This window comes from Diplotaxodon limnothrissa, linkage group LG4 (assembly GCF_057381915.1).
Source record: "Diplotaxodon limnothrissa isolate DT_005_m linkage group LG4, D_limnothrissa_male_GT1.1, whole genome shotgun sequence".
NCBI classification, from domain to species: domain Eukaryota; kingdom Metazoa; phylum Chordata; class Actinopteri; order Cichliformes; family Cichlidae; genus Diplotaxodon; species Diplotaxodon limnothrissa.
Window position 1 is genome coordinate 21,850,552 of NC_140599.1, and position 18,861 is coordinate 21,869,412.

Sequence of the window (18,861 nt, forward strand, 5' to 3'; positions counted from 1 at the left end):
ACTGAACTTCCAAAGCAGAGCTACTAGATCACTTAAATTACACAATTGAAAGCATGTGTGTATTGTTTGTGTATTTATACACAGGCACTCATATATATATTCAAATAATTTAAAAAAAAGTTCATTTACCTGTTATTACCACACACCAAATCCGGTCGTTGGTACTTGCTGGCTTGTGTAGCCACAAGATAACAAAGGCTCAACACTGCGCCCAGCATCCTGGAGCACTTCTGTTGTCTTTTGTACGTGTTTTGAGTTTTTATATGCTTCTGAGTTTTTATGTGCTTCGGAGTTTGTACGTGTTTTTACGTGTTTTGGAGTTTTTACGTGTTTTGGAGTTTGTACGTGTTTTTACGTGTTTTGGAGTTTGTACATGCTTCAGAGTTCGTACGTGATTTGAAGTTTGTATGTGCTTTGTCTCTAGGGGCCACCGTAAATATACTTTTATTTATTCACTCCACATAAAATGTAATAAATAAATCATATAATACAAAAATCAACTATTCACATTTCAAGTTTTAACTATTTAAATTTTCAGCTTTTTCCTTTCACAAATTTAAAGTGAAAAGAACACAAAACACTGCAAACCACAACACAATTAAATATAAATTATAATATGAAAACTAAAAGAACATGCATATTCTCTGTCATATGGACCTGCATGAATAAACTTTCTCAATCCTTTATCATCTGCAACTGAAAATAGTTGTGGATGATTACTATACCTTTCTAATGTTGTTGTCCCTGCCTCTCTTTCTCTCTCTCTGGCTGTGTTCCTGTGCTACTGAGTGTAACTACCGCCCCTCCCCCCTCTGCCCAGCGTAAAGCACAAGGCTCGCGTGCAGAGTGAAGCGGAAAAAAAGTGCGAGAGAGAGGCTGAGAGAAAGAAAAAAAAAAAAATTAACGTGGTTAAACTAGCAGATTTTTAGCAGTAAAGTAAATCAGTAAAACAAAAAGCAACATTATAATGCTTTTTTTTTAAAAAAGTTAAACATTCTAAACTACATTATACTTTAAAACCTACATTATTAGGCATTAATGTTTATAAACATTTTTATTTAACTCAACAGCTTCTCTAAAATTGTAGACTACATGTAGGCTAAACAAACTAGCATATGCTGCTTGATCTTTTTTCTTTCTTTCTGCATTTTATGAACAATCAACACATTGGAAAACCTTTATTTTTTAAAAAGAGAAAAAAAAGTTACGTATTGGCGAATCCCAGTCTATGCTAAATTACCAAGTATAAAGAAAAAACATGAAATTGTCCAAATAGTTTCACTGGTAGCAGCAAATTACCCTAGAACATGAAAAACACTGTGTGTTTAAGTCCTACTTTATGCAAAGAAGTGAAAGAAGGCCAAATGAAAACATAGACATTTTATTAAACACAGAACAGAGTACAAACATGGGAAAAAGAATGTTAACACTCGTGCTTGTGGTCAACATGTAATGTATCAACAAAATAAGAAATCTAATACTGCTGCCAAACATTTGCCTTCAAAAAAATTGACATTCAGTAAATTAAAAAAAACCTTATAAACTTCAACATATGTGGGGAATATAATCTAAACTGGAAAAAAAATACAGCGAAGTGGCTAGAAAGCCAAAACCATATTCTATGTTCAGTGCAAACTGTTGACCTAACAGATACTAAACATATCTATATATTTCCACCCTGTTTATTGTTATATAAATAGTATTAAATAAATTGCCAAGCCTCTGAAAGGTTGAATGACATAACACTGGTCTGATACTTCTTTAGGTCCCAGATAAGATGGATGCCTGTATTAGAGAGATGGATATATTTCCCAGAGTCGTCTGTGGACAGAGTTGCTGAGATTGTCTCCATGGTGCATGTTCTCTATGGTAGGAAGAAGTTCAGGACTAGATGAATACTGTAACATAAAAACTAGATAATACTGCTAATTAAAAAAAAGTGTTATACTCTGGCTACATAACACTGTGAAATGGTGGATTTAAGCCATTGAGTCTTTCACATAGACCTGGATATGGAGAACAAACTGGATATGTCCTTGAACTTGGTTGTTTGTGGTGGTTTCAGACAGCAGAACTAGAGATAAAGCGAATCCTCTGGGAGTAAACAAGATCTACAAAATACAACACTAAGTTGACGTTAGTAAAGACGGCCACAACCAACTTGCTATCCCACGGACATTCTCCTCGTGGGCAGTCCTCGGGACGAGTAGTGTTGCCATACTTCCTGTCGAAGCTGAAGATGGGCCAGATCAGCGTAGTACTGAGATAGAGGATCACAGCAAAGAAGGTGTAGATGACCACAAACCGATCAAATGGGAACCGCAGGGCAGAGGTCCTACCAGAAACCGTCAGTACGACCACTATCACAGTGACAGAGAAGCACAGGCTGTACACCACCACACAGTACTGGGTGGCAATGTATTGGTTGTACTCACTGTCATTAGCCAGGGCCCCAAAAATGATGCAGGCCACAAAACCTTGGACCACCTTGAGCAGACCAGACACAGTGGCCATATATCCAACCACAGCCCCTGGTTTGGCTCGTGTTAAGAACACCTCAGTTGCGTAGGGGAAGCAACAGACTGCAGAGCAGACTGTAACAGCAATTCGGTATATTTGGACTTCCCACTCCTCATCGGGAACCTCTGTCTGGAGGAAGTAAACGGGGTAGACCACAGAGGCAGTGATGTACATGAGTGTTGCCAGCATGGCAAAGGCCACAGTGAAGTTATCCCAGGAAATCGGCATACAAGTGTGGAGCCGGGTAATGTCCAAGGTGAAAACAACCAGTGTGACAGCAAAGCAGAAGCACCACACAAACATACAGAAGATTCCATAATTGGCACTGTAGCCTGCGCTGTGGGACACAAGGGCCATTATGGTGCAGCCAAACAGTAGCTGGAACATTCGGGCTATTCCTAAAGGGGACAGCACAGCTTCTTTGTTGAGGTAATGTCCTCCTTGAGAATCCATGGTGCCTGTTGTCCCTCTAAAGCAGCTGTTGTTGCTGGTGAGATTCTTAATGTCCCGTTGCCCGTGTTGGTGTCCTTGCGGCCTCCTCTGTCTTTTTCGCGCAGACCTCACCCTTTTTTTGGTTTCCTGTTATAGATGGTCCTTAATTACAAATGTCTGTAATTTCTTTCCTGACCTTGCTTTGTAATTACAGCAGTGTGTTTAAGCTTAGGTTACATGCGTACATTGTTATGTAGAAGTTTGTTCAATAGCTTAAAATGAGAAAAGACTTTCAGTCAACTTTGATAATAAGCTATCTTTTTGATAGGTTTCTTTCTTCTTGGTTGCACAAGTTTGTAAAAAGAGTCTAATTTCTGTGCAGAATAATAACAGTTGATTTCTAATGATTTCAAAATGTGTTTCATGTAATAATAATATGATCGAGTCTTACTCAAAAGCTGCAGTGAAATCTTGGTTTTCTCTTGCTTGCCTTGCTTGCTGGCTTCTTTCCTCACTACTTTTTCCAGTTTAGCAAAATATCAAAGTGAAGTAACGTCTTCTCCAATCAGCCCTCTTTGAAAATTGATATCCAAAGATCAATCTTCCAGCAAAATCCCTCAGTGCCAAACAGGTGGACAAATTTGTTGTCCTGTCAGTCAACTTCAACTCCTCATGGACTCAGTCCTTATAAATTCTTCTCTTTTCTCTTTTTCTTCCCTAAACTGTCCACCAGAATCACTCAAACTGTCGGCTATGTCTCTTGCTCTTTGTCTCGCTGCTTTCTGTCTTCTCTTGCCTCTCAGACTTGATCTCCCACTCTTTCTTATTCACGCAAGCACACCCTGCTCCTCCTGTCTCTGTCAGTGTGCACTCGGTGGATTGCTAGGGGTGGTTGTTTAAATGAAAGTTTGTGCCGAGCCCAGAGTTACAGGCCTTGCCAGCGCTATAAATAGGGGGTCTATATTCCACAGAGGGGTGGGAGGCTGCATGTGGCAGGCAGTTTGGGAGTCTTATTTCTAGGGAGCACCCAGAGTGGCTGAGTCAGAGCTCCCACAGTCAGAAACTGGCATTTACACACTGTGTAATGACAGGGAGGAGGGCTAAGACTCCCATTAGAGGCATAAATTACACACAGGTTCAGAGGGATGATTATACACAAGCGATGGCAGATTTGACCTATGCATATGAAAGGGAGGTAGAAATGAAGTGGCAATTACTTAAAATATTTTAACCTTCTTATTTAAGTATCCTCGTTTTTTAAAATTGAAACATTGCAAGGATATTCTTACATAAAATCACTATTAAAACAATTTTAGAAATGTACATGCATGTATATGCATTTCTTTAATTAGAATATTGCAAAAAACAAAAGCAAACTTAAATATTCATAACTGCTTACTGCATACATAACTGCAAACTACTTATAAGTTATTTTCAGTTTCAAGTTCAAAGCAGCATTTTTTCAGCTCTGGAGGAAGTTACTCAAAATTGCCTTAAACACTGCATTTTAAAAATGAATATGTCATTTGGTGTGGAATTTTAAAGAGGCTTTATCTTCTTTGTTTTGCAGTTTGCAGCACTTGCACTGTTAGGGAATGAGCTGTTATACAGGTAATATAGAGAACAGTACTATCTATCCATTTTATCTGCTTATCTAATTCAGGGTGACAGGGGGTCGGGCCTGTTTGCGCTATCATAAGGCAAGAGGGTTACCAATCAATCACAGGGAACAGTAATACTTCTTAGCCCAAAACAAAAAAACCCAAACCCATCTCTGGGTTATCAGCACACATTTCAAATTAAAGTTCTTTACTGGCAGCAATTAATACGGTAAAACTACCAAATTTTTAGCAGTAATGTAAAACAGTAAAACAAAAAGCATCATTATTATGCTTTTTTATCAATAAACTTTCTAAAGTACAGTATTATACTGGTATTTTGCAATAGTGTATATTAATTCCTGTACAATAATGATCATTTTTACCTATCTACTTTAAAACCTACATGTGTTACTGTGTTTGTGAATATATTATTTAACGTATTATTTAATTGTCAAATTTTTCTTCCATTTAGGATGTGAGTTATACAAAGTTTTCTGTTGGTCTTCATTCTGAAAGATCAAAGCGGTACGCCTTTCTAAGTTTGCTAGCTTTAATTACTTCCAGTAGGGTGTGAATTTATTTTTCTCAAAATAAGTTTTTTGTCTGTGATGGACGTGCCATGGGAGGACAAGGTGGAGTTATTCTGAGCAAGGTTTTTATGCTTAAATAATTTGGAGAGAACATTTAGATGCTGATAAGCATGTGTAAAGATAGCTGTGGCTCAGGAGCAAAAGTGAATTAGTGGTTTGATGCCCAGGTTGTCCTGCCCATGAACTGCTGAACTGTAAGTAAGGCTCCAGACTACTCCTGATGTTTAGGCCCTTGCGTGGTAGATACCATCACACTGTGAGTGTATGTGTGAACAAAAGCTAAATTGTGATGTGTGCAGTGCAGGTAGCATAAACACACTGCACTAGGCTCAAATACACAGCAAGATAAGAGCCACATGGTGCAGAGTTTATTATGCAAGGCAGCTTAGTTTTGCATCATTTGCACACCTTTTATTCAGTTAGCTTGTAGTACCTTTTGGTCTGCAGAACTTATAATGAAATTTTCTTGTTTATCCACCAGATCACTTCACTCACTCTGAAATATTTCTCTTATTTTAGGTGATAACCACATTTCTTGAAGGTGATCAGTCACTGACTTTAAGTATAGTTTAGTATAGTAATGCCACATCTTCTACACATTAATAATACCATTTTAGTAGACCTTATAGAAGTAATAATCACAAGACTGCAAAAAATATTTATCTTGTAGTATATTATGTTATGTGTCTTTTCTTCTGGTCTGATACAAAGACATGCAGTCAACACAAAGAGAAAAACAGCAATGTATTTACAATTTACAAAGAATCACTTCTCTGTGAAAATAGCACTTATAAATATGATTTACATAACAAAATAAATATGTAAATTACCAATGTAGCTTGAGTTTTTTTTTCCTGTTAAAAAATATGTTACAGAATAAAATTACAATTAGTAATACTTTTCCTTTTCTGGTGTGATGCGAAATAGAGGCCCTTTAAAAACATCATTTATAAAGACATCATTACATACAACATTGTCATTATATTAAAAAGTGATCTCTATGAGATAATAATAAGAAGGGAGTTACAATAGTGAACACTTGATAGAGCCTATACATATACTCAAAAAATACAATACACAATATTCGTCTCCCTTTAAATGTTCATTGCATTGATTTGAGGATTGCTGATCTACTGAGGTGACCTAACATGAGTTTTTGAACTGTCTTGTCATGATGATGCGGCCTGTGCGTAAGAGGTATAGCTTAGATGTGATGGCACTGTGGTTTTTGTATAACTATGTATAGACATTAAACCAGATCCACTTTAGCACCACAGTTAGCATTGTAAAACAACTAAAGGGGACATTCTGACATCTTAAAATATACCAATTTGGTTTAGATGCTATCAAGGGAGTTACAGCTATAGGAACATTGTGTCTTATTGCATTACTTTCATTAGCGGTAATAACACATGGTTTGTGCCTGTTTAGTTCAAACAGGGTAATTCTAACTGACAGTCTTTTGCTATGAGTTTATTAGAGCATCAGTGTCAGTTGTCTTTCTCTGGCTATTGTTTATGCTTTTATTTTTTTTTAGAGGTAAATATAAAATGTCTCCTTTCTGATTCAGCACTTAGCGCACTTATGATATTTTCCTATATCTGCCTTGATGTCAGTTATTTTTGCAATGAGAGTTCCAATTACAGAAAAATGCTAGGGCCCAATTGCACTGATAACAGTCTTATATTGGCTACTTAACAAAAACAGCATCCCTATGCCACTGTGGCAATGACTAAATTTAAACTATATGGAAGGACAAACATAAAAACAAAACATCAGTGAGCATCCTTAAAACTGGATTACATTCATGATATTTTCTTTTACAAAACAAAATATAATTTAAATGGTGAGTCGCAAAGATTTGTGCCTTGTCATTGTGGTATGTTGCCACAGTACTTGTCACCAGATGGGAGAAAAGGGATTGTGGGACAAGGTCAAAGTCCCTGCACTGACTGAGGTTTGGAGTAAAGTAAACAGGAGGTCAGAGGAAATTCATTATAGGTAGAATGGGTTGTGAAGATGGAGGGGTAGTTGGAGGTATCAGGCTTGGGAGACTGGCCAGAGAGACCAGCCAGCCAACTCTGCTTAGTTTAACGTTGAGATAATGCCTGTGTGTTTGTGTCCTTTTAGCTGCCACTGCTGAGCATGCCCAGTAGCTTGCTGGGGTCCATTCCCTGCTGCTGGGCCATCTTCTGCACATCAAAGCCCATGTGCATGAGGAACTGAATGACATTCATCTCCTGCCCTGTGAACTGATCTCGGATGGTGGGGCAGGTGGGGTTGCAGTGTGGCCACGGGCAGCTGTCAATCAGATGCACAGGACAGCCTTTAGGCGGAGCCTTGTTGTTCCTGTTGTCGTTGAGGCTGCGGTCCCAGCAGTGCAGCGCTCTGGGCAAGGAGGTGCCTTTAACCTGCACATCAATCCAATAGCTAGAACACAACACAAGAGGGCGCTGTCAGCACACAGGTAGAAAATCGTACAGCGGGGAAGAGGCCTTTTGAAAATGAATAATACCCACTTTCTGGTGATAACTTCATGCGATAAACATGCTGGAGCAAACATAGCCCTAAAGAAAAAACAACAGAAAAAAACAGTAATCAGTAAAAGTCTTTGCAATAATTCTTTGTAAATTTTCCACCTGAAATCCAGATGCATGGCCTTACGGGACATCTTTGAGTGTGTTCCTCAGCTCAGTGCCCAGGTTTTGGATGTAGCGCCACTGGCCCTCCTGCACAGGCTGACCTGTCAGCTGAATGTTGTCTACTGTCAACTGAGCCTCATCAAACAGCCACTGGACCACAAAGACAGGGCCTGCTCAGGGAAAATGAAAAATATCAGCCAGACAATGTGAGTATTCGTAGATCACATCACAATGCACATTTACTTGTATCCACATAGATCATAAACCCACTTTTTATAGACGGGAAGACTCTGTATCCAAAAAAGCAGTTCCACTCTTCTCCTTCATGGGCTTGTTTGCACCGTTCTGGTACCATCCCTCCCCAGTACCTAATAGAAACAGACACAGATAGGATATGATGGGTATAGTAGCAACCTGGTGATCTCAGTTTAACGACTAGACTTAATGCTTTTCTTTTTAATAATGCTGGTAGATAAATGCATGAGGTGACACTGAAATATTCCTTAGTTCGGCTGCTTGAGGCTCAGACTGCTTGGGCTCGTGCATGATGTGCTTTTTCACTCCCAGTGCCTTTATATGTGACTAATGGATGTCATCATCTCTTTCCAAGAGATTGTGCTTTGTCGCATGTTTTGTTTGTTCCCCCCAGCCAGCCATAGCAGCCAGCCACATCTAGCAGTGCTTGCTATTATTGTCTTATTGTTGGGACTTCTATCTATAATTTCATAGGAATCTGTATCTTGAGATAAATATTGGTATGAAATAAATAAAACTAAACTGAGAGAAATCCCATACTTGATGCCTCTCTTGATGGTCTCAGTGGGGGCACAGCTGGCAGTGTCCACACAGTCAGTGCAGTGGTACTGCTTATTGTCCAGGAACCAGCCAGAATCAGAAAGGCCTCGCACTTGTATCGCAGTGTGGCCCAGTCCCTCCAGCATCTCTGCCACACGGTCAACATTCAGAAGAACGCCAGTACCTCCCGCACTTCATACAAAAACAATATATATTTTCATCAGTACACATACATCAGTAAGAATGACGTGCAGAAGCTTTCAATATAAAACCCTGGGCAATATTTTTACATGTGAACACACCTGCTTCCTGCTAAGAGGAGGACTTTGGCATTTTCCAGACCTTTTTTCAGCAGGTCCTTCACAACCTCCTGAATAATGAGTGAGCCCATGAAGGCATAACCACCTGTGTACAACAGAGAGACAAACGAACTAAACAACTCTTCTTTCAGGGCAAATACATGTCAAGATTTTGAGACTTTAGTGGTGTCTCTTACTTTGATCTGTTTTGGCTGTAGCACCGCTCCAAACATCACTGGAGCAGTAGGGCACAAACCTACACAACAAACGTAACATTTAAAATGCCACTTGTGATTAAAAATTGGGCATCAACGAGCACAAAAGGCAACTTACACCATGTTGGCGTTCCACCAGTGAGGGTTTTCCTCAGGGAGTGGAGACAGGATCCCTGTGCCTGCAGAGACAGACCGACGTGTATCATTAGCCATTCTGGCTCCCTGAGACACATCCTCTTCTTACTCATCATCATTACCACGTGGATTACAGTTATTACAGTGCAACAAGAGAGAGAGGCGTCTCTCTTCCTTTAGTGGTGGGCGCCAGGTAGCCCTACACCGCAGCAACATTATGACCGGGTGTCAGTTTCAATAACACTGTAAATGAGCACAGATGCATCCCATCCTTTTAATTGCTGAGGCATTAAAAGCAGGTATGCTTTTCACCTTGTGGTCAGGAGCCCCGGGTGGAGCAACAGGGGGGCTGATGGAAAGGCTCACCTGTTTTAGTCTGGGGCCACTTGGAGGAGCTCATTAACCTTCTCATTGTCTCATATCGGCTGTCACAGTTTTCCTTGTTGAAGCAGTACCAGCCACCTGCAGGCAGATATACCAATAACAAAAAATAGGAACAATCATGTCACATGTGATTTTTTTGGTATAACTGGACATGAAATGAGAAATGTGTTGAGGTGAATCAGTTTAGTCCAAAGTACCAACCTTCTAAAAATATCAACCACCGCCTGCTGCCTCGAGATTCTTTTAGGTAGTACCTACAAGAACCAAAGAATGAAGTGAGCACACGATAATAGGCATGGTTGAGTTTAAACAATATGTGTATATGATTCTAAATTCCTCAAGTTTTGCTTTACGCTGCCTGCATGAACGTCTTGGCCCACAGGTTTGAGACTTTCTTATGGAGAAAGAAATAGACACTGAAAGATAATGTGGCCATTGTTTCTACATCAGTGCTTGCACCCAAGCGTAAAATACACACATCGCATCATCAGTAATACAAACAAGGATGCCACGAACTTGATGCTAATCTCAAAAAGGTGCCACGGATGAAAGCAATGATGCTGTGTGTACACGCTGCACTTCAAACACTGATACAGTGATCGAAAAGGAGATAAACATCATCCTCTACCATATCCTGGTTCCACTGTAGATTCCAGTAGATGGTATTTTTCCATAATAAGCAACATACCATCATCTCTTCACTCTGAACACAATGTCATAAAATGTGGATAAAACCAAGGCTGCCATTCAAAGTAATGGCATGATAGGAAGTAAAACTCTTTTGCTCAGGTGCAGTAGGTGCCAACAAACCCGCATAAGCCCAATTTAACGCCCTTAGAATGCACTTAGACAACGTGACTCTGAGCTATAGCTGCTCTAAGATTGTAGGAAACCTATCTTGGAATATTGGAGATATGTGCTGTCTGTGGTCAGTCCAGAAGAGGGCAATGCACCCATGGTTTAGGGTGCAGTCCTAACCAAATCATCCTCATCTTTTATTCAACAAAAACACAGAAACACAAGGAAAATTAAATATTTTGGGTGTGTAAAGTAGCTTTCGCTGCAGAAACAAGAGGCTTCTGAATGTGCTTCTGTGATGTTGAAGCGTTTCCCCCCCCCCCCCCATTTCACTGAATATCTGCTTTATTTTACCAGTGACTCAACTCAGAAGATTGGCAAACACATTTCAGTGACTTTAAGGCAAACAGACTTGGCTGAAGCTCTGAGCTGCTAACTCAGACACTGAATCACACTTTGGCTGCGCTTAATGTTTTAACTATTATTATTCAGCGATGTAGGCAGCTCACTCTTATTTCCATCAAACATACTGAAGCCAGAATTGACAAGCTGAACAAACAAAGGGGGAGGTGTTGTGTCAATCCACCTATTTAAACAAGTTTCCAACAGATGAAAAACCCACTCACTTCCTAGTAACTTGCTCTAGTAACTTTTTTCCCTTTTACATTACATACTTATGAATATCCGTGTAGCTATAACAATTGATGGATTAGCATCCCAGCTGATAACAGCCACAGTGAATGAAAGGCCTTGTGCCTGTAACTGTTCCCTGCGTGCGCTCGTCCCCACGCTTTACACAGCTAGGAGCCGCCGTGTAATGCACAGCTCACTCTGCTCAGTCACATATATCAACAAATCAGAACGACAACCAAAGTATTCACGACGACACAACATGCTTTACAGCAGTGAATAATGAGTACGCGTGTAGTTGTGTGTAACGTTTCAGCCTTCTCTTGTGATGCAGCATAATGCGCGGACAGACATGACACATTAAACCGTCTACAGCTATACACCGATCTGTGTCGCTGACCTTTAACCTACAATTTGTCTTCTTGTAACTACACTGAAAAAAGAGTCCGTATGCCTTTTCTATTTTAGAGAAGGAGGGACTATATTTGGCGTTTGCTGTTTTAGCAGCACGATTTATTCCTCTTTAGTAGAGTTGGGGGGGGTTCACAATGAATGTTTTTGCTTCACAATATTATTAACAATAAAAACAACTGAAAAAAATCTAATCTAACCTTCTATAAAAAATGTAGTTAAAAATCTACTATATTTTTATGGATATTTTACAGCATCCACCCTGAAAGCCGAACAGGTCAACCATCCGAGTACTCATCAGAGAAAGACGGACAGAGATGGGCGGGGGTCTAAAAAGTAAAATCGAAACTCTGCAGCGCAAAACCTGCATTCTAATTTGAAGCAAAGGAAATGAAGCATAGGCCATGCGGCTCTCCGCAAATTTCACGCTTCACTGACGCAAAGCAGCTGTCTATCTTTTACTCTGACTGAGGCATCAGGACATTGTTTTAATCATTTATTCTCCTTTTATTTGTATATATTCTTTTAATATGTTAAAAAAAACATTTATATGGTTCTTGATCGAAAATGAAAATAAAATACGCGATTCAGCACTCCAAATACTGAGAAAATCAACGGAGATGCACTTTCTCCTCAGGCCAGATACATGTGGGTTATTTTAATGGCCAGCAGGACGGATGAGTCCTGCTGAAGCACTCTTAAGGCAAAATAACAGCTCCTACTAGCCCAGCTGGCCTCTTTTTGACTTGACAGTAACCTCATACATGTTTATGGTCAGTTGTTACGTACCCCGCAGGACTGCCGTCGTTGCAGGTGACTGATGTGTTCTCCAAAAAGTTCAGCCTCATGTCGTAGTCAAGCTTTTGCGCCGAACAGGGGTAAAGGGACTGCGCAAGGTTCTTCACTTGTGTCATGAAGTTATCCATGTTCTCCTCCACCGCGGTGAAATCCAGAGGGAAGCTCTCGGTGGTATCACCCCGGTCTGCCCGGTAAGTGGGAGGAGGCGGTGAGCGTCGCGGTTGTGGGTTGCGGCCACCCCGAAACCTCCGTGCGCAAAGAGCTCCGGACTGCATCAGTACCAGCAGCAGCACTGAAGAAACCACTCTGATCAGTGTCATCTTTGTGACGTCCTTTCTCCAAATTCTCATTTAAAACAAAAACAAACAAAAAAAACTTGTCAGCTTCCAAAAGAGACAAATTAAATGTCAGGTAAAATCAAAAGTCCTCTGAGACCACTTGTAGCCACCCGCTGAAATAACTGGAAATACTTTCAGGCTTAATTTTGGTTTTCTTTCACGAGTGCGCCTACAACTCTTTCCTCATCTGTCTGGTACAACTCAAGCCCTTCTGGACCAAGCACACAAGCTTGAACGACAACACTGGTGCCATGCGCTTGTTTTTTATTCAAACTTTCCCCCCTTGTGTGACCGTCCAGCCAATCACAGGAGCGGGGCAGGACTCAGGGCATGATCAAGTCTGGCAGACTAACTCCCTCCCCCCCCTTTTAATTTATAGAGGGAAAAAAAATGTCCATGCGTTGGTTCTTTTGATCCGCAATGTTTTATTTGATGTGGTGGCTTTTATTGGCCTTGAAATGCCCATTTCCCATTCCACCACAAATTTATGAAGTGAGAATATGCATCTTGTTACACACTTGCTTGAAAAAAACAAAACATAAACTGGCAGAGTTGCGTCAATATTTAGCCAGGTTATTTTTAAGAGTTTACCTATTATAATTTTTTAAAATTATTTTTCAACACTTTTAAATGTAACTTAAAAGTAAAAGTTGATCATTTTTCACAGAGCACCGTCTGTTATCGCTACTCCACGCCCCACCTGGGAAAGAAAAGTGCAGACCTCTTAAAAATAAAAAAAAAATAAAAAATCAGTTCCAGTTCTGACGAGTTGAGTTGCTCACGTTTTGCTTTAGGTTTAGAAAAAGGGACTTAGACACCCCCCCCCCCCCCCCCCCCCCCCCCAACCCCTCCTTTTTTATCCAGATGGGGCCTCCAAAAGATCAAAGCAACCATCACTCTTTCTCCCCCTCTTTTCACCTCCTCCCTCCCACTTCAGTCTCTTCCAAACTTTCCTGCTCTACTGTATATTTTAAGTCGAGCAGAGCATCCTGATGGGAAGCCAGCTTTTTAACACAGGAATGCCTCGTTACAGTTGAGGTAGGCTTCCCTTGAACAACCTCTCATTTTAAGGACACATTTAAGTTAAAGTGTAGCCCACAGGGCAAAAGGGATCGTTCATCAAAGTGAGACTTCATGATGGTGTTTTGGTGACGTTTGTCGTTTTGACTTGAGCTCATTGGACAGGACATTACAGGGATTTCTAAAGTCAACCGAATATTTTTAACAACACTTACACACACTTTTATATTTATTTTCACAGATAGTATTTTTGTGACGCTACACCACTTTTTGTCATGCCCACAAGAGTTCTGATGTGAACTCTAGCCTTAGATAGCTTATTGATTAGCGCTGTATCAGCTTTGTGGGAGCAGGATTAGGATAAGCCTGTGTTTTTAATACAATCTCCTCATACCAACTCATCACAATTTTCATAACAATCCACGAAGGCAAGAGCTCTGAAATAGAAAACAGAACTCCAAGACTTATTACGACGCATTGCTGAGAGAGGGCTGCAACTGCTTGGAAACTGGCTGGTCAAATTGTGGTCACACTTTAGCCTCCACGTAGCCAAATAGTTCTTTTTTCACATTATAGACTTTGCAATAGATAGTTTCATATGTGTAACTTGTAAGAAAGTACTCTCTGAACAATTAAATTAAACTGCTGAAATAAAGTTAAAATAAAGTGGACAAGTTAGATGGATCAGGTAGACGTAAAACACAGAACACCATCAGTCTAAAACAGCTTGACATCCTCTCAGAGAGAGCCTCCCGCTCACTGTAGCCCCATGGTTAATCAGCGTGCCGAAAGAATGTCAAACTGTTTTGAGCCAGGTAAGATGGATATGAAGTCACCACCAGGATGGATGGTATTAATTGGGAACTTCAAACAGAGGCTTGTATAGATTAAAACATGTGGTAGGGTCCAGGAGAAGTGGCTCTGTCACAGACTGAGGCCAGTCACTTTGACCCATACTGCCCTGTTTTATCACACGTCATTCTCAAAAATGTAACCCTTAAATCACTCGCAGATGGACGTCGGCCCCTGACACACTCTCTAACGTGAGGAGATGCCCTGGTGGTGAAGCATCGTCTGACTGAAGAAGTGAGAGCTGCAGATGCTCTCGCTTTGAGGGTAGAAATCTGTAGATTCAAAGAGCGAACGTAAAGGCTTTCTCATTTAATTTGAACAAAACAACTCAAGTGCCGGAGACAAACTTTGAAACACCAGGCAGTCCTGCTACTGTTGGTGCATGGTGGCTTGTTCTCTGCTAAGTACCTTGTTTGAACTCCAAGTATTAAGCTCTTCTGGCTTTCACTTGTGATTCTCTCTCTCCCCTTTTCCTTGCCTCCCATTCTCTTTGCGTAGCATAGACACAAATTTTGAATGGATTAATCCTAGAATTAGGTCATTTGAAAATGACCCAGCTGTTCTGATGGCAGTCCCTCAGAAGTGCCCCCGTAGCCCCCACCCCAACCCCAGGCCTCCTGTGAAAGTCAAAGCTTGTCTTTCATCTCCGATCAGTTGCATGTGCCCTCACAGATCCACAGGTTTTACTGCTTAAGTCTGGGCTGGCAGCATTGATCATGTGACCATTGCCTGCCTAGTGTTTATACACATCATAGCCCCGTCTGTCTACACAGCCTGCCAGTTCTGCTCACACATTCCCGTCGTCCATCTCGCCTTGCCGGGTAGTTTTGATTCGCACATGCTGTTGTCGAGGATCCATCCGCGATCATCAAATCCCGCTAGTTGGAACTGTTAGGTCAGGTTACATCAAAGAGATCAGGAGGGATCAGCCTTTTGAAAGGGACATGCTCTGGCTCACATCATCAGAAACAGGTGGAGGTCCTCATCAGGAGAACAAAGGAGAGATCGCCATCTATAAAACTTTTATATTTCATAGAAGAGTTTCTTTAAATTCCCACACACAACCTACACAGCACCAGTATAAAACACATGATGGCAGGTCGGGCATTGTGGGACTGAACCAAAGTACTAAATTCCACCAAGGTCACAACAGCAAATCTTATGTCTTAGTGCTATTAAGCCACAAAGTGTTTATGTGCAGAAATCTGCTAATAAAAGATGACAGAAGGAGAACTAGAAATTTGTTCATGTGTTACGAATTAGCTGAAAAGCTGACAGACCCTTCAGCAGATCTGTATATATTGTAGTAATGACTCTTAATTTTTCATCCTGCCAGTAATATAACACCAGATATGGAAATTTCCTTTAGGTGCTTGTCATTGAGGAGACATGCACTTAAAAAGAAGACTAATATTGGATGTTTTTTAATGCAAATATATAGATTTCACGACAACTTCACTTATAAGTTGATATGACTGTAACGCTAGAGGGCTTTGACGTTGCGCCCCTGCGAAAACGCTTTCAGCCTCGGCTTCTGTTCTGTGTCACCTTGAGGCAAACCTCCGGAAGCAGGCCCCCTTAATTTCATGTTGAAGCTATTGTTTAAAACCCAAAACAAACATGTACAGAGGTTTTTTGGGTGTTAACACACCGTGGAGTTCCTTTCATGTACCCTCACCACATGTTCCTGATATTACCCAGACAATCGGTAAACAACCTTGATCTCGACTTAAGTCAAGAGGTGCCATCTAAGATGTGAATGTAAATGGGGAGTAAGAGAGTAAGAGAGGCAGGAGACATCTGTCGAGCAGGCTCTCATTTTGTAAGAGGAGGCGGTCTATTGGTTACAGATGATGCCCTGTTTGATAAAAATGAACTCTTTCAAGATAGGACAGCTTGCGTTTGGGGTCTCTCTGGCACTGAGGGGTAATCAAATAGTTCAACTGACAGGTCAGCTGCTTGTTATTCATCTTTCATCTGAGTGACAGTCACAAAGTAGCTGCTGTTGCCTCTATACATTTCTGTCACGTCATTCGTACTAAGCAAGATGGATGTTTGCGTTTGTCAGGGCGGGTGCACATGCGTGTTTCACGTCTCGGCGTCTGCATGTGTGTAGGAATGTGTGCTGGAGGATGACTGAGGTGGACCAGGTTGTGTCGGAGGCACCGGTGCGCGAGCGTGCGGCCTTCCTCCTGGAGTTTTCCACTCATGCCTCGTGCCTGAATCACCCTTTTCAATGCCCTCTACCTGGTAGTGACGGAGGAGGGAACACAGACCAATTACCATTCGAGACCTGCTATTATTATCATCAGAGAGGCGGCAGCCCTCCTGCCCCTGCGCCTATTCTCCTCTCGAGCGAGACAGAAGGAGAATCAGTCCCTTTAGTCTCGGAAATGTTTATTTATGCCACAGTTGTGCCAAAGGACATGGAAAAGCCCTTATTACAGGTCATGACAGTAAAGCCACAACACATTATTCACTTTCCGTCCCTTAACCTGGTATTCTCTATGGGGAAATTCTTTTGAAGTCCACACCCTGTTGTAAAACATGGTCGTTATTCAGTTATGTGAGAGCTGCATTTGTAGCTGTTTTTTTTTTTTAAGATGCAGACTTTAAAGCAGCTGGGCAGGAAGACTTGAGAATCCCCATAATTATTTGTTTAATCTTGGTTTTATGAAGAATTAAACATATCAAAGAGAAAGAGCTGTTGACATGCAACATAAATCTGATTTGTGAAAAACCGGTAATGCCAGTTTGGAGGGCATTGATTAAAAAAAAGTCTTAAGGGTAATTTTGGACCAGATTTTCGTGTCTGAGACAATCAGCCCATCTTCTGACTACACAATCCACTGAACCACTGGGACACCATTTGCACATGATACGTGGCTCATTATTTCCGACACTCTTTTAACACCAAGCAGCCGTTTTCTTTTATCCTCTCGCCACGAAGATGAGGCTACTGTAATCAAAGAAGACAATGATCAGTGCCAGCCTCTTGGCCTGGACTGGTACCTGCTTTGATGTCATATTTCGGTGTAAAGCGGGTTGTGGCCGATGCCAAAGAGCACCCCTAGTCGCCAACTGTCTGACAAGCTGCCTTTCATCAGAATGACATCACTCTGTTACTTGATTACTTTCCATGGACTCTTCCAGGCCTGGGAATGTTCTCCCGGGAATCTGAAATCATCATCCCCGCCTTTACACCCTTACTTTTAGAATGAAAGAAACACACATCTGAGGCACACATTACTGCGTGTGGCATACATCGAGTATTTATAATCCAAGCTAACAGTACGCTGTTTGTACTGTGAGGCACTTCCCTTAAGATTTTTCCCAACCTGGCAGAAAAAAAAAGATGTAAAGTAGTACTACTACTTTGTGATTCTCGCAAAACCAGTGCAGTTTATACACGCAGACGGCGCAAAGAGACAAAATGAAACGTGAAAAACAAAAACAATGCGATCATTCAAGTCAACGTTTTCCTGACCGAGATTTTCCCTCAGTGGCAGAGAGAGTGAGAGAGAGCAGTGATAAATTACAAGGTAGAATCTGAAGTGTTTGCTTTTGGAGGAAACTGAGGAAACTGCTGCACGAGGTGGATATTTATACCCTCTTTCTCCACCGGCAAACCAGCAGCATTGCCTCTCTGCCCAGCGTCAGCTTCACAGGACCACTGTCTGTGTTCACCTGTAGGTCTGTGGAGCAGACTGGCTCTACTCCCCACATCACAGGAACTCTCCTGTAGATGTCATGAAGATCAAGGTGTGTGAGCTCCTCTGACCATCCTGAGACTGGAAACTAGAGTTTAGGATTTTCAAAAGGAAAGGGGGGGGAAAGCATTTCAAAGGATTAGAAAGAGAGAGAGTTTGTTTATTCTCAGCAGAGAGAAAATGGAGAAAATGGCTGCATATCTTCAAGCGGCTGAAGTGGCACAGACAGCACATAACTAATGAGGCTGCCAAGTCCCCATTACCCTTTGATGTATTCAGATGCAGGAGCATGTATCCTCTTACAAACTCTGGTAGGTGTAAGTATCATTGTACGATTTGAATGAGGTCAAGAACCACTTCCTGTAAAAGCAACATGCGTGTCATCCCGAAAATGATTTCATCTCTGGTCTCAAGGTCACCTGGGGTTGGATAGTAGAAAAACATCACCCTCCTTTATTCAGAACGTGGTGATGTATCTGTTCAGGAATAGACAACACCCACTTCCCTCTCAAGGGAGTGGGAAGAAGAAAGTGTTACTCAAGCTCTACTCACGCAGTCATCACAAAAACTCATGTTGTTTTCGTGATGACTAACGAGAAGATTGCTACCAGCACCATTCACTGCCTCTGTCCATTTTTGATCTTTTCATAATTCAAATTCCTGGAATTGGGAGATGGACTCTCTCTGAAAA

At 41.2% G+C, this 18,861-nt stretch overlaps 2 protein-coding genes across 3 annotated transcripts; both read right to left on the reverse strand.

Moving 5' to 3' along the window:
* Positions 1-1,551: 1,551 nt before the first annotated feature.
* Positions 1,552-3,831, reverse strand: myadml2 (myeloid associated differentiation marker like 2). Of its 2 annotated transcripts, XM_085352469.1 has the most exons (2): positions 2,436-3,831; positions 1,552-2,360 (listed from the first exon to the last, which is right to left on the reverse strand). In XM_085352469.1, exons 1-2 carry the CDS (start codon positions 2,971-2,973, stop codon positions 2,062-2,064), a joined length of 837 nt encoding a protein of 278 aa, XP_085208595.1. In that variant the 5' UTR covers positions 2,974-3,831; the 3' UTR covers positions 1,552-2,061. The 2 variants fall into 2 exon arrangements, with proteins under 2 accessions (XP_085208595.1, XP_085208594.1); XM_085352468.1 differs by having other exon boundaries at positions 1,552-3,831.
* Positions 3,832-7,269: 3,438 nt separating this feature from the next.
* On the reverse strand, positions 7,270-12,600 carry notum1a (notum, palmitoleoyl-protein carboxylesterase a). Its single transcript, XM_085352471.1, has 11 exons — positions 12,242-12,600; positions 9,815-9,867; positions 9,596-9,691; positions 9,213-9,273; positions 9,077-9,135; positions 8,883-8,985; positions 8,581-8,772; positions 8,056-8,153; positions 7,808-7,955; positions 7,663-7,710; positions 7,270-7,573 (listed from the first exon to the last, which is right to left on the reverse strand). Exons 1-11 carry the CDS (start codon positions 12,598-12,600, stop codon positions 7,270-7,272), a joined length of 1,521 nt encoding a protein of 506 aa, XP_085208597.1.
* Between the last annotated feature and the right edge of the window lie 6,261 nt (positions 12,601-18,861).

Coding starts and splice junctions, on each gene's coding strand:
- notum1a (XM_085352471.1), bottom strand. CDS start 12,600: ATGAGAATTTGGAGAAAGGACGTCACAAAGATGACACTGATCAGAGTG. Junction 9,692..9,814: donor GTGGTTGATATTTTTAGAAG/GTTGGTACTTTG, acceptor ATCTGCCTGCAG/GTGGCTGGTACTGCTTCAAC. Junction 8,773..8,882: donor CTCCTCTTAGCAGGAAGCAG/GTGTGTTCACAT, acceptor TTTTGTATGAAG/TGCGGGAGGTACTGGCGTTC.
- myadml2 (XM_085352468.1), bottom strand. CDS start 2,973: ATGGATTCTCAAGGAGGACATTACCTCAACAAAGAAGCTGTGCTGTCC.